The sequence below is a fragment of the Ochotona princeps genome, chromosome 26 (assembly GCF_030435755.1).
Source record: "Ochotona princeps isolate mOchPri1 chromosome 26, mOchPri1.hap1, whole genome shotgun sequence".
NCBI lineage: Eukaryota > Metazoa > Chordata > Mammalia > Lagomorpha > Ochotonidae > Ochotona > Ochotona princeps.
Window position 1 is genome coordinate 22,375,063 of NC_080857.1, and position 15,101 is coordinate 22,390,163.

General features: G+C 43.6%; 1 protein-coding gene across 1 annotated transcript in view; it reads right to left on the minus strand.

The window, feature by feature from the left end:
• Positions 1-15,101, minus strand: part of SLC39A9 (solute carrier family 39 member 9) — a 35,345-nt gene that overhangs the window by 18,049 nt on the left and 2,195 nt on the right. Inside the window, exon 2 of the mRNA XM_004584444.3 lies at positions 4,576-4,684. Coding sequence (XP_004584501.1) covers positions 4,576-4,684 — 109 coding nt within the window. The remainder of the gene's footprint in view (positions 1-4,575; positions 4,685-15,101) is intronic.

Consider the following 15,101-nt stretch of genomic DNA (forward strand, 5'->3'; position numbering starts at 1 on the left):
TGACTGTAAGTGTGCAGATCTGTTTCTGGGCTCCTCTGTGTTCCACTGGTCATGGTGTCTGCTTTATACTGTTACCATGTTGCTTTGATTACAGTACTTCAATGTCTCCAATTTTGTTCTTGCTCAAAACTGCTTTGGCTTTCACGAATTTTACAAGCTTCTTCTATTCTGTGAAAAAACAACATCGGAATTTTGATACGGACTATCAAAATCTGTAAGTGCTTTGGATAATATAAACACTTTAATATTAATTTTTCCAATTCAAGAACACAAGATATTTTATTTGTGTCTGCTTCAATTTCTTTCATCCATATATTATGGTTTTCAGTATATAAAACCTTTACCTAGTTATTCCTAAACATTTTATTATTTCTATGCTATTGTAAATAGGACTGCTCTCTTACCTTTTGTGTATACACTGTTGGCACATAAAAATAAAAATAATTTTTGTAGGCATGTTGATTTTATATTCTATAACTTCATGTTTTTTTAACAGTTACTTGATAGTCCTAGGGTTTTCTATAAATAAAATCACCTCTTTTGCTGACACAAATTTTACTTCTTCCTGTCTAACTTGGAAGCCTTTGTCTTTTTCTTGCCCAACTGCTCCTACTTGAGTCTCTCTTTTAATTAAACATCTAGTAAAATAACAGAAGTCACCACAGATAACTGTACTTCATTAAAGAATGATATGTTAGTCACTGCTCCCACTAGCAAGCATATCAACTGGGATCAGGAGCAGACCAGGCTGGGCAGGGCTTCAACACCTGTTGGCCTACAGGTGAACTGGGTTGGGGGAGAGCCAGGCCGGGCTTACTGACTTTACATACTGGTACATACATAAGCCAGGATTAACTGCAGATTGGTTGGGATTTGCTGCAGCATCAGCTGGCAAGTGCTGAGAATGGGGGCAAATCCTGTCAAGCCAGACTGCAGAACTACCTGCAAGATCCTGGACTGGGAGTGGACCCAGTAGGAAACAGTGGGCACCTCTCTGATGAGCTGTAACTCTCACTGCTGAGCATGAGAACCAGGATGTGGGGCTGGAACTGGCTAGGTGGGTGATGGCACCTGCTGGCATGCACGTGAGCTGGACAGTGGGGTCAGCTGGGTTGAATTAGGCTTCAATGCCCACTGACATGTATGAGAACTGACTGGGATGTGGGACAGACTGGACCAATCTGCTGCACATACTGGCAAGCACAGGAATCAGGGCTGCAGGTGGGCCTAATGAGGGTGATTGGGGGTCCCTCTGACTAGGCTACAGCTCCTGCTGGTGTATGTGGGTGCCAAGTGTGTGGTGGGCAGCATCGAACTGGGCCACAACACCCATTGGTTTGCATAGAAGACGGGGCTGGAGAAATGACCAAACAATTGCAACTACCAGTGTGCATGTAGGCAGATGTGAGTGACAGAGTCAGACCTCATACTGGCAAGCACACACAGGAGTCTTGTCTGGGACTGTCTCAGATGAGATTTCTTTGGGGATTGCCCCCCAGCTGAACTCCAACCATGTAGAGAATCGCAGGATCTGTGATCTGCCCATGGAGTGCATGTGTCAGAGTTGGGCCTCCTCAGTGGCTCAGATGGAGCAGTGGACGGCAAACCCAGCTGCACATGGAGGATATGGCAGTCTATGCAGGCTATGCAGGCTATGGAGCCTGCAGAGGACGTCTGTATCACAGCAGAGGAAGAAGGGCAGAACAAATTATCAATTACCTCAGTCAAACATTGACATTAAATATCTGGGCCAATGGTTTTTGGAAGGATTCCCTCATCCTTGCAGTGGTAAAATCGAGAGCATTTCAGAACTATCAATACCACTTCAGCAGAACCAGCAGCAGAGTCTCCACATTGGAGACTCTGGAATGACATTGGGTGGCTGGCTGTTCTCCATCCCTGGGTACTGAGGCTACTGGGAGTTGGGAGGGTGGGTGTAACTTCTCCCCTCTTATCTCTCCCCTTCCCCCAGATATAGGATGAAGAAAAAGAAAATTTGGGAACAATGGTCTCACCTACTTTCTCCTAATTCTCGATCTTTCCCATCATATGTATACATCATTATCAAAAAAAAATTGTTATACTCTTAGGAAAACTGCAAAAATTAGTGGAATAATCCAAATTGAAGTATTTTAATTTTTAAAAAAAGATTTATCTTACTTATTTGAAAGGTACCTTTACAGAGAAAGGGGAAGGGAGGGGAACAGAGATCTTCCAATATCTGTTTCACTTCCCAAATAATCAAAATGGCCAGGCATAAGACAGGAGACAAGAATTTCCTTGCCATCTCCCATTTGGGTGCAGGAACTCAAATACTTGAGCTATCTTCTGTCTTTCAGGCACATTAATAGGGAGCTGGATGTGGAAGAGGAGTAGCCAGGACTTGAATGGTGCCCATATGGAATGCTGGCACTGCAAGCTGCAGCTTTACTCACTACATCACAGTGCTGCCCCCAACACTGACCTATTTTCTTTTAATATTTATTTATTCATTTTATTGGAAAGGCAGATTTACAGAGAGGAGGAGAGACACAGAGAAACGATCTTCCATATGCTGTTTCACTCCCCAAGTGGCCGCCATGGCCAAAGCTAAGCTGAGCTGATCTAAAGCCAGGCGCCTCATCTGGGCCTCCCATGTGGGTACAGGGTCCCAAGGCTTTGGGCAATTCTGTACTGCTTACTCCGGCCACAAGCAGGAAACTGGATGGGAAGTGGAGCAGTTAGGACAAGAAGTGGAGCGGCTAGTGCCTATATGGGATCCAGGCACAGGCAAGCCGACAATTTAGCTACTGAGACCGTCATGCTGGGCCCACATGAACTATTTCTAACAGCAAAGATTTTAACAATTATCCAAACTGTTATGAATATATCAGTTAGTTCTTTGAACCAGCTGTCTTCCTTCCCAAACACACATATTCCAAATTGTGTGGTTTTAAATTTTAGCACCAACAAAAACAAGCACTATTAGTCAATAAAGTTCATATAGTTCCTAAAATCTGTTTCTACAGGAAGCCATTTTCTCAGATGAACATGAATAATCATCTAATTTTGGTGAATTCAGAGCTATAATTAGAGAACAGTGTGTGAGAGGTTCTTTTTCACATTAGTATTTAATGCTTATTAAAAGCATCAGAGTACTTAGTAAGTATGGTATACTGAGCTCTGACAAAATATATACAAAAGAAAATATGTATCTACATGAATACATAATTCTAAGGTTCAGAGAAGAAAGAAACATAAGCAAGCTATAATGACATGCAAACAGGCTCCTTGAAGCAGAGTCGGTTGGAGAGGGGGCGGCCCCGGGTCGCTGATTCCTGGCGGTCTCTCCGTGAAGCTCCTGTCTCTCCCGCAGTTAGCCTCCCACAGCTGTCACGTGCAACCTGTGCGGCCACTGTCTGGTCACCAAATGTCCACACTAGGCCCAAGAATGGAAGCACCCTGGATAAAGGACAGTTCTTTTCTTCTAACAAGAGCTGGGAGATATCTAGTAAGAAACTTGGACAGTGCCTACCTCCGTACTATTCCTGGTGTCCAGCAGACTTTCAGGATTTGACTCAATGACTTCCCACAGCCATGCACTTACTCCTTCACAGGTAACTCAAGTCTCACGATATGTAGTAACCTGCTTTTGCTGAGTTAGGGTTTGGATGTGAAGTCTCTCCCAAAAGCTCACATGTTAAAGGCCTGATTCCCAAGGTGGAGCTGTTGGGAGGTGACAGAATGTGGGGCTCAGTAGGAGATCCTTATGTCACTGGGGGTACGCCTTCTGAAAGGAGTTTTCATGAGAAGCCATAGCCTTGGCCCCACTCCATCTTCTGCTTCCTGTCTTGCCTGGGGTCCTTCCTCTCTATGCTCCACCATCAGCTCCCCTTCCCCATCCCTGGGTCTCCTGCTAGTGGCCAAGCCTGCACCACGCTGTGTGGACTCTGAGACTCCAGGACGGTGAGTTAGAACAATCGCTCCTTCAGCAGCATGTCATCACAGAAAGGACACACTGAGTAATACTCTGAGTCACAAATGTGGATTGGCTTTTCACGTGGTTCACATAAGGCTAGGTCCACATTATGTAGCTGGTAAGAGAGCCAAGTCCCCACTGAGTATTTACCTTCAGGTCAACACAACTCTTCCCTGCTCACTGTTACTGAGGTCAGGAAAGCATTCCCCAACATTTTAATCCATTCTTGCAGGGGTCGTTATCAATTACCCACAAATTTACTATAAAACATACTTGAATCTAAATGTATAAAACTACATATTTTGCTAACTAAAGAATACTAACAATACAATCACTGTTATGTGGGCTTTAGGTTTTTGCATGGATATTTTAAAAAGAAGCAACATACAAAAGAGAAAAAGACTAAAATTATACATTAGTGCAAATAAATATTAAGTGTTCTTCATGAATTGGGGCTATGGCTATGTTTAATGGAAAATATGTCAAAATCTCTCTCTCTTAAGAACTCGTGTTATGGCAGAATTCCACGGAACACATGAACTGTGTTCAAGAAAAAAATGCCAAGCTTTTCTGTCCAACCCTCCACACCAATGCGGCTCAAGTAAGGCTCCTCTTACCCTCCAGAAGATCTTCATAAAGCGCATGGACCCCTTCGGGCACGATGACCGCCAGGGCAGTTCCACAGAGAAGGCCAGCACCCAAGACAGTCACCAACTTCAGTCGCTCCTGGAAAACAACAAAAGAGATCCCGGAAAATGCCGATCAATGTCGATGTGCCAGTCATCAAGCGGGGAGCTGCTCATTCATGAGACCGCCATCCGCAGCAGACAGTAAAAATGGGTAATCAGGGCTGATTCAAAGGAGATACTTTTTTTTTCTAAAAATTTATTTATTTTTATTGGAAAGTCAGATATACAGAAAGGAGGAGAGACAGAGACTGATCTTCTGTCCACTGATTCACTCTCCAAGTGACCACAATGGCTGGAGCTGAGCCAAACTGAAGGCAGGAACTAGGAGCTCTTCTGGGTCTCCCATGTGGGTGTAGGGTCTCAAGGCTTTGGGCCTCTTTGACTGCCTTCCCAGGCCACAAGCAGGGAGCTGGATGGGAAGTAGGGTTGCCGGGACTAGAACTGGTGCCCATATGGGATCCCAGCGTGTTCAAGGTGAGGACTTTTAGCCACTAGGCCACCGCGCCAGGCCAGAAACACTACTTTTTAAATGGCCAGGATGGCAATGGTATGAAAAAATATCTATTCATGACAGAAAGGAATGAATATACTCCTCTTACATTGGAAAAAATGGAAATTGTTTCAATCTATATCAACCATAGTTTGGTATTTTAGATTTCAAGCCTCAAAAATGTGAATTCTTTGATTCACAAATTTTGCCTTTAGAATCCATTCTAAGAAAGCACTGTGCAAAGATGAATACTGTACTTCTCACAAGCGCAAACCTGAAAATAATCCAAATGTGCAACAAAGGAGACTAAGTAAACATCACAGCACCACAACACTCAACCATGGAAAAGCTTGATGGGATTGGTCATGGATATAAACAGCTACAATATACTGCTATAGGAAAAAGCTGATGGCAAAATATACATGCTGGCAATCTAATACTTATAAGAAAATACACAACCAAAACAGGTACATGCTAAAATGTGAGATTGGGAAGCTGCCACCACAGGTGACAGCTTAACTCATGAGGCCACAGTGCTGGTCCCAAATCTTTGTCTTTTCCAGTTTACTAAATGCCCTCAAAATGAGGCTACTCCTAGCAGTCATTTGAGACAAGCCATCAGAGTAGAGGGAATGCTATATAAAAAGACAGTTCTATTTTGTATAAAAGGTGACAGGGTAATTAGTGTTTTTATCAGGCTCCTTTTTTTTTTAAACTTTTATTGGAAAGACATATTTACAGAAAGAAGAGATAAAGATCATCATCATCCAGTAGCTGCAATGGCCAGAGCTGAGCCGGTCTGAGGCCAGGAGCTAGAAGTTGCTTCCAGGTCTCCCATGTGAGGGTCCCATCCTCTATTGCTTTCCTAGGCCACAAGCAGGGAATTGGAAGGCAAGAGGAGCAGTTGAGGATACAAACCAGCGTCCATACGGGATCACAGTGCATGCAAGGTGAGAACTTCAGCCAGTAGGCTTCTGCACTGGGCCCCAGGCTTCTTTTTTAAAAATAAATTCCTGGTTATAAAGTATCACTCCTATGAACAGACAATATCCAGGGCAAAAGTGAACTGAACTGAATCTACCATTTTCTTCCAGGAACTTGTTTCGTAACCTGCCAGTTTAAACTACTGTCAACATTTTAATTTAATTATATTTTACTTGAAAAATGGAGGGACACAGATTAACCCTCTATGCTGTGGCACTGGAATCCCATATGGGCACTGGGTTGTGTCCCAGCTGCTTCACCTCCCACTCAGCTCCCTACCTGTGGCCTGGAAAAACAATGGAGAATGATTCAAGTTGGGTCCCTGAACCCACATGGGAGACCCAAAAGAAGCTCCTGGCTCCCAGCTTCAGATCAACCCAGCTCTGATTGCTGTGATCATTTGGGGAAAGAACTACTGGATGGGAAGCCTTCTGTCTCTGTAAAATCTTCCTTTCAAATAAAAACAAACCTAAAGAATAATAAAAAATGTTAAAGAGAAGGATCTTCCAACTCCTAGTTTGTTCCCCAAAAACTCAGAACACCCAAAGCTAGGGGCGAGAAACTCCATTTTCTCCCACACGGGGGCGGGGAGGAGAAGCGACCCAAATGCTTGAGCCATCGCCTGTTGCCTCCCAGGGTGAGCATCAGCCTTGGGAAGCTGGAATGGTTAATTCAGCCAATTCGTGACCCGAGGCACTCTGACATGGGACATGACTGTTCTCAGCAGCATCTTTATCACTGTACTCACTGCTGGCCCTCACTTCTGCTACTCTGGGAAAAAGAAACGAAAGAGGCTTCTGCTTTGTAAATTGATGAAAACAAACAAACAAACAAAAGAAATGACAATACAGGTGTACCTACAATAGAATGAGCTGACACATCAAACACTAAATTAATTTTGATTACATACCTGAACCTAAGACTAACACTGAAAAGCTTCTCAAACAAAACGTAAGATATCTTTGCAAGCTTGAGATTGGCAGGATTTCTAGGCAAGAATACAAACAAACTATAAAAGAAAAATATCCAACATCAAAACTTAAAACACTAGTTGACTCATTAAGAAAATGACCTGGTACAACTTACAGAGTTGAAGAAAATACTCATGGAACATACATTTGTGGAGCATGCTATGGTGACACCTGACTCTCCAGCTTGGAGGCACGTTTCCCCGGCTGCTGGGAGTGTTGCCCACAGCTGAGACTCTGAGGCAATGACCTGTGCCAAAGACAAACGACCACCCTGAGATCAGACCTTCTCCTACAGGTTAGTCCACCTGCAGTAACCATACCACTGGGGCTGTGTGAAGGGCAGTATAAAGCCTAATTCCCAGCCTTGGGGCTTGCGTGGGCATCCCATATGGGCACTGGCTCCATCCAGTCTCAGCCATTCTACTTCCCATCCAGCTCCCTGAGAAAAAGAGCAAAGGATGGCCCAAATGTTTGGGCCACTGTTGATCAGGTGGGAGACGTGGAAGAAGCCCCTGGTTCCAGCCTGGCTTAGCTCTAGCCATTGTGACCATGCATAATTTCAACTACAAAGAAAGGAAGGAAGGAAGGGAGGGAGGGAGGGAGGGAGGGAGGGACGATGGATGGACAAGAAGAAAAGGAGGAGGAAAAAGAAAGAATAAGAATCAGCATTCAAAAAGAAAATCACTGTTTGGGATTGCAGCTTCAATTCTTATTTGAGAAAAATTTCTTGGGGCTGGCACTGCGGCACAGTAAGCTGAGCCTCAACCTGTGAGTGCCATCCCACATGGGCTCTGATTCATGTCAAGCCTGTTGTACTTCTGATCCTGCTCTCTGCTTACGGCCTGGAGGCTAGCCCAGGTCCTCAGCCTCTGCACCCACATGGAGACCCGGAGGAAGATGGGCCACTGCGGCAGCGAATCACCAGAAGGAATCGCTGTGTCTCTCCTCTCTGTAACTTTTTTTGCCTTTCAAATAAAAATTAAATGAATTCTTACCTACTTGAATCGTCTTACATTCAATCTGATTTATTTCAAGCACTAGTGATGTGGCGCTATGCTGTTGGCTTGGCTATCTTCCTTCCTAAAACTTCACAACTTGGATTCAATCTCAAATTGTGCATCTATCATGCAACACATTTCCTCCCCTGTTATGGTTAATCACTACAGTATTTAAATGAAGTGCAGCTCAAGATGAAAAGAGAGTTCCAAAGTTATGGTTTCTGTCAGAGAAATAAAACATTTGCCCAGGAGGGGCACGAACTGTGCAATGCCTTTGGTTTTACGTTATCTCATATTAGAATTTCACAGTTGCATCCTAACTGAGCCAAAGGATCGACCAGATGTATTAATTAAAACAACAGCTTGTATTCAACGCCATTAACTACAAGCACAAAGCTTTGAAGTCAGTTTAATTTTCTTGGCAGACACTAAGATAGTAAATGACTTTTCATTTCCTGCTCATAGAAACAGTCAACAAACTATCTGATTTAACTAAATACAAGCCAACAGACTTTTGATATGAAAACAGTTTATCTTAGTCCTCATGCATGCCCACTTTAGCAATCAAAGCACCAAAGAACAAAAATGCATCTATTATTAAAGAATTAAAGGCTGGTCCCTTCAAATCTCCAGGGACCAAGGAAAATTTAAACAAACGCATTCTTTGTATTTTTGTAAATAAGCCTACTCCAAGGAGGTGCTTCCTAAAGTCACTTTAGGCACTGCATCATCTGTGCTCAGTGGTGGTAAAAAGCGAAGCTGAGGGGACTTGGCATGGTAGCATAGGGGTTAAAGTCCTCACTATGCACACACTGGGATCCCATAACGGTGCTGGTTCTAAACCCAGCAGCCCCGCTTCCCACCCAGCTCCCTGCTTATGGGAAAGCAGTTGAGGATGGTCCAAGTCCTTGGGCCCCTCCCTGCACCTGCGGTGGAGACCCAGAAGAAGCTCCTGGTTCTTGGCTCCAGACCAGCTCAGTTCTGGCCGTTGCGGCTACTTGAGGAGTGAATCAGCAGATGGAAGATCATTCTGCCTGTCTCTCCTTCTCTTTATAAATCTGACTTTCCAATCAAAATAAGTAAATCTTTAAAAAAAAAAAAAGGGGTGGGGGGCAGCGCGGTAGCCTAGTGACTAAAAGCACTGCATGTACCAGGATCCCATATGGATCTACCCAAGGCCTTGGGACCCTGCACCTATGTGGGAGACCTGGAAGCAGCTCCTGGCTTCAGATTGGCTCAGCTCCAGCCATCTCAGTCACTTGGGGAGTGAATCAACAAACAGGAGATCCTCCTCTCTGTGTATCTGACTTTACAATAAAAATTTTAAAAATTAATTTAATTAAAGGCTAGATAAATGAAAGCTTTGCAGTTAGTAAACTTGAAGCTCAGTTTCCTCATTTACAAACAGGGTAAGAATTCTTCTCTTTCAAAAAAGGGTACTGTCAAAAGTAACCTAGAACATGGCATATAAGCACACATTTTTATGGTGCTGAGTTCAAATCAGAGGGTCAAATTCAGGAGATTTCACATAAATATTCAGAGTTCAAACTTTAGGAAACGGGAAGGCTGGGAAAAACCAGGGCTGGGGATGTTAAAGGGTTTCCAGTTGACCGAAATTGTCACTACCACTTGATGACTCCTGAGCACTGACCATGGAGGGTCTGCTGCCATGTACCAGGACACTCTGCTGTCATATCTCACACCTGTTGGATTCACACAGCAGCAACTGTTCAACTTTGACCTTTTACCTAGTGGCATCACTCAGGGTCCAATCAGAAAGAGCAGTCATACATCTAATAGATAAAGTTCAATATAAAAAATATCGGTAACAGGACTAGAAGAAAGAATTGGTTAGTAAGGGAGAACACCTACTGCCCTAGGACTGAAACAAGCGGGCTCAAAGAAGCAATCCCGTAAATGCTGACAGTCATATTTCTTGAAGAGGCTTTGGCTCAAAGAGTGGTGGGCAAGTTACTGGGGTGCCAAAGTGCTGAACTTGTTGGAAATCTGTACTTCAGGCTCCAGGGAAAGCTGTTCACAAGAAAGCACCTCACAGGACAGACTCCCCTACAAAATCACCCACTGGTGGTGCCAGCAGAAAGTACTGAGTGCTGGGTGCTGGAGCACTGTGTGAAGGACAGGAGCTGGGCAAGGGGAAGGCACGCAGGGTGCAGGAACCTGCACTGAGGAAGCTGCAGTACTGCTGAACGAGCACACCAGCAGGAGGAAGGAAAATGCCCTTGTCTGACCATTTCTCTCCAGTACCCTCTGACACCGTGCCAACTGGCAGACAATACATACATAAATATGTATAGCATCATTTCTGTAGAGTAGGTACTGAAGAGTGAATTCAGGGCTGGGTGGCAATAATCTGATTACTGGCACACTAGTCTACTGGGATAAAAGATACTGCACAGGAACCAAGTGAGAACCAAGGCCAGCAGAGAGCAAACACAATGTTTACGCTTCAGGGTGATTAGTCGGAGACTTTTCTGCTCTTTCAGGGCAACAGGGTTTCTGGATGGCCAAGTTCTACACTGAGAGGTGCTCCCAATGTTCTCCCTCACCATTACCCTAACTAACAGTTACTAAGTAAGGGTTTACTCTGCCACACATGTTCTGCTAAATTACTTTACACATATTGGCTCCTATACTGCTCAAAACGATCCCACGAGACGCGCACCTCTGTTATCCCCCAATTCACAGATGAGGAAACAGAACTCGAGTGCAAGCAGCATGCCTGGGCTGAGCTGGCCAGCAGTGCAGTCTGCACCCATGCAGTCTAATTTCAGAATCTAATGAAGCACTATGCTACATCACTTTGCTACAAACACCATGTCACAGGTTAGTTTTTTTGCTTTTAGCATCTGTTTCAGCATCAGTTTGCCTCTGTCAGATGCATAAAGAATTAATGAAAGGGGCGTACAGTAAGGTGTAGCGGCTAGTGCGCAATGCTTCAGTTAATAGAAAACTGACTCCTAGATAAACACAGGGTTTGTAATAGATAGTTTGTCACTGATAGTTAACTCCAAGACCCCATCACTTAAAAATCTGAATAATTAAATAGATTTTCCAGTCTAATACCTATCTTTATTTTTATGAACTTAGAAACTGAAAATTTGTATTCAAGGAACACAGATTTCTCTAACCCCATCACAGTTAAAAAAAAAAAAAAGAAAAGAAAATACTGGCTAAGCTGCCTCTGTGGGTACAGGCCTCCCTTCACATAGTGCTTAGGACTGAGCCCTGGCCCAGCTTCTGGCCCAACTTCCTGTTCACGGGAACTCTGGGAGGCAGCAGGTGTCGGCCCAAGTACCTGGGTTCCTCTCTGTCCACCACACGAGCGACCTGGATGGAGTTTCTGCTTCCTGGTTTTGACCCGGTTCAGCCCTGGTTGTTGTGGCCATGTAGAGCATGAATCAGAGATGGAAGATCTCTATTTTCTCTCTGGCTCTGCTTTTCAGATAAATCAATAGAGGGACAAACAAAAAAACCCTGAATTCATACCTGGCACTCTTTGTTAGTTAGAATTCCAAATGGGGCTGTAGGAAAACTTAACTCTCATTATCATTCAACCAAAATCTCATCTCTAAATTCTTCACTTAGAGGAGGGGTGAAGACTGTCACATACGAATCCATTTCATATCCTCTTCTCTCAAAAATGTCATTTCTCGAACAGCGCAATTTAAGACACCAAGTGTGACATTCATCTTTTATAGTTCCAAATGAGAGCTACTTGAAATTGGAACTCAGCAAGGGCATCTGAGCCATATTCAGTTTCCTATCTGGTAGTGGGAGTTGCAGACCATCTCTGGAGTTCCAACTGCTGCTATCCTGACCAAGCACAAGGCACAGGATGTACTGTGGAAGGTAAACGTTTGTGGTGTTAAGCATGTTTCTAACCTGGACAGCTTACACCACCTATCTAAATGATCAAATCAGCGCTTTCATTTCTTTTACACACAGTGACCACTAGGAAAGGCAATATCTTCTAGTGGTCAAGTGCTTTGGCTTTAGACTTAGCTTTAAACTCTGCCTTGACCAAAGTTTATAACCTCCATGCCTTCCTGTCTCTCCTGCTCTCTGTATATCTGACTTTCCAATAAAAATAAAATAAATCTCTAGAAACAAATGGAGACAGTAGTAGGACCCATGTCACCTGGTGGCTGAGGAGAATAGAGGCGATTATCTCTGTGAAAAAAAGTTCTTGAGTTGTGCTGTCAAGAGAAAGAGCACAGCTTAAACGAGACAGATGTGCGGCTTGGAAAACAGTAGAGGGACCCTCGGGAAAGGGACCTGCACCAGCATGGGAGACCCAGAAGATGCTCCTGGTTTCAGATCAGCTGGCTCCAGCTGTTGCAGCCACTTGCGGAGTGAACCAGTACACAAAAGATCTTCCTATCTCTCCTCCTTTCTGAGTATCTGCCTTTCCAATGAAAATAAATAAATCTTTGAAAAAGAAAAAAATCTTGCTCAGGTAACAATGTTGAACTCCACTGTACTACACAATTACTTTTAAAATCAGTGCTTTAATCATACTAAACACTAAACTCATATGAAGAGTAACATGCCCTTCCTGTGCCCACTTAGCAATTTATGCTGTTTTAACACAGAAAAACACATGCCCTTTTAACTCAAACTGCTCTGCAGGCAAGCAGGCAAGCTGAGAGACAGGCTTCAGAAATGCTTATAATACGATTATTAGAAGTATAGGCATAATTTTATATCTATTGAATTAGTAACAATACATGTAGGCTTGTATTTAAATGTCCTTTTTTCCACTTCATTTTTCTGACATTTCGTTTTTACAAATGGATTGGTCCGGACTGAGATAGAACCTAAGGAACAAACATGAGCGCTGGAGCGAATCATTTGAGGAGCAGTGCTCTCCAGCACACACAGCCTGCTCTCCTACTCAGCTCCCTGACAGAGAAGACATGCCAAGTAAACACTCTAAAAATCCTTAAGCAATCAGTGGAAAATCCCACTTTGGCTACCTCTTTGTCAATTTATGGATCAGTGCTGCTGCCAAATTGAGTTTATACCAGGTAAGGCAGGTTCTCAACCTGTTTATATAGCGTGGGTATTTATAGCCAAAGAAAACATCTCATTAGCAACTTAAGAAAACAAGGCAGTGTTAAACAGTATGTGCAATGCCCTTCCTGGACAGGACTGTCTGTGTGAAGCACCAGGGCCTCTGTTGCTGGCTTAGTTTTTGCCCTTTCCATGGAGGACTGGCATTCTGACTACCATAGTCACTTATACTTGCTTTGTCTTTTGTTTTACAATTAGGCTTTGAAGACCAAAGAGTTCACAACAAAGATGGATTTGGGGTAAGGAATGCTGAGGAAAGTAAAAGGGAAAGTGGAGGCCTGTAAGCCTCTTGCTCGGCATCAGATGGACTCCACTCCAGCAATTTCAGACAACTTGACCATGACGTCTTTCTAAATATTAACCTGGCCATATTTAAAGGCTATATTGGTCATTTGGTCATTATTCCTGCTCTGAGAAATTTCAAAGTCTTTATTTCATACTTTCTCTATGAACAAAACATTTGCAAGATTAAGAACATGAAAAAAAGCCTATCTTTTCATGTCGGTGAAAACAAATTGTAAAATAAAACAGGTTTACCTGACTCTTTTATAACATCAGTCCCTAAGAAAAGGTAGAGTTCCTTAAAAAGGAAAGTCACTTAGACAATACAGGAGTCTCTAAAAGCAGAAACTGCACTGAAGCGCCCCGTGGATGGAGTATAGCTTTCCAGATTCATCATTTCAGCAGTTTGACTATAGATTCACATATCCCAGTAGCACCCCACATCTCGAAAAAAGTATACTTCTTAGGAGAAAGAAAACACCAACTGTATTTTAAGTCTCACTTTGTTATATTTATCTTATTATTATGTTACAAGTAATTGCGATTTTTATTCTAACAGCTCAAAATGCAGTGCTCCGGCTATAATAAGCAGCAGTTACTATGGATTCTGACTTCCAGCACTTTCCTACCTAAAGCTGGGAAAGACCATCTGACTGCCAATTTGGAAAGCCACAAATGACACGGCACACCGACGACCTTTACCCCTTTGTCCGCCGCCTGGTTAACAATGCCACTCACACAGACATTCCCTTTCTGTGAAAAAGAAAACAGCATATACCTCCACGTTGCACTCATCATTCAGCAAAGTTTGAGAATACCCTGAAATTATAAGCATTTTAACCATTTTATAGAAATTTAGCCTTATGGTTACTTATTTGAATTAATTTGTAGTAAGTCTTTCAATGTGCAAGTCAATGCTAGCCCTAACAAAGCCAATTCAACTCTAATGCAGTTGTACAAAAATCTGGTTTACATAAAAGAAAGCCTGCTCACAAAATCTTGGTCAGGCAAGTGTCCCAATTAACACAGCTGTTACCTTTAGGGACTTTAGGCAAACAAAACAAAAATACAGTAAAAATAAAACTGAGTGTTCTGCTTACCTAAAAACTCTGAACTGAATCTGTACAAGAAGGCTTCAAAAAGTTTGTGGAAAGTCGAATTAGAAGGGCTGGTATTAAGACATGGCCGGGTTAACCTGGATCCCTAATGTGTGCTGGTCCAAGTCCCCAGCCACAGCTGTTACACCTTCGATCCAGCTTCCAGCTAATGTGCCTGGGAAGGCAGTGGAAGACGGCCCCAATGCTGGGCTCCTGCACCCACAGGGAGACCTGGATGCGCCCCGGGCTCCTGGCTCCGCCCGGGGCTGGGGCTGGCCCAACTGCAGCTGTTGCAGTCATTCTACAGAGTGAGCCCTCTGTCCATCTCTCCCTCTGTAACGCTCAAATAAAGCGACTCTTACACAAACAAGGGGGGGGCAATGGCTCAGCTGGCCTATCTTCCACCTTCAAACACTGGGATCCAATATGGGTGCCCGTGGGTGTCCTGGCTGCTCCACTTCCCATGCAGTTCTCTGCTTATTGCCTGGGGAAGCAGTAGAGGACGGCCCAATGCCTTGGGATCCTGCATCCAAGTGGG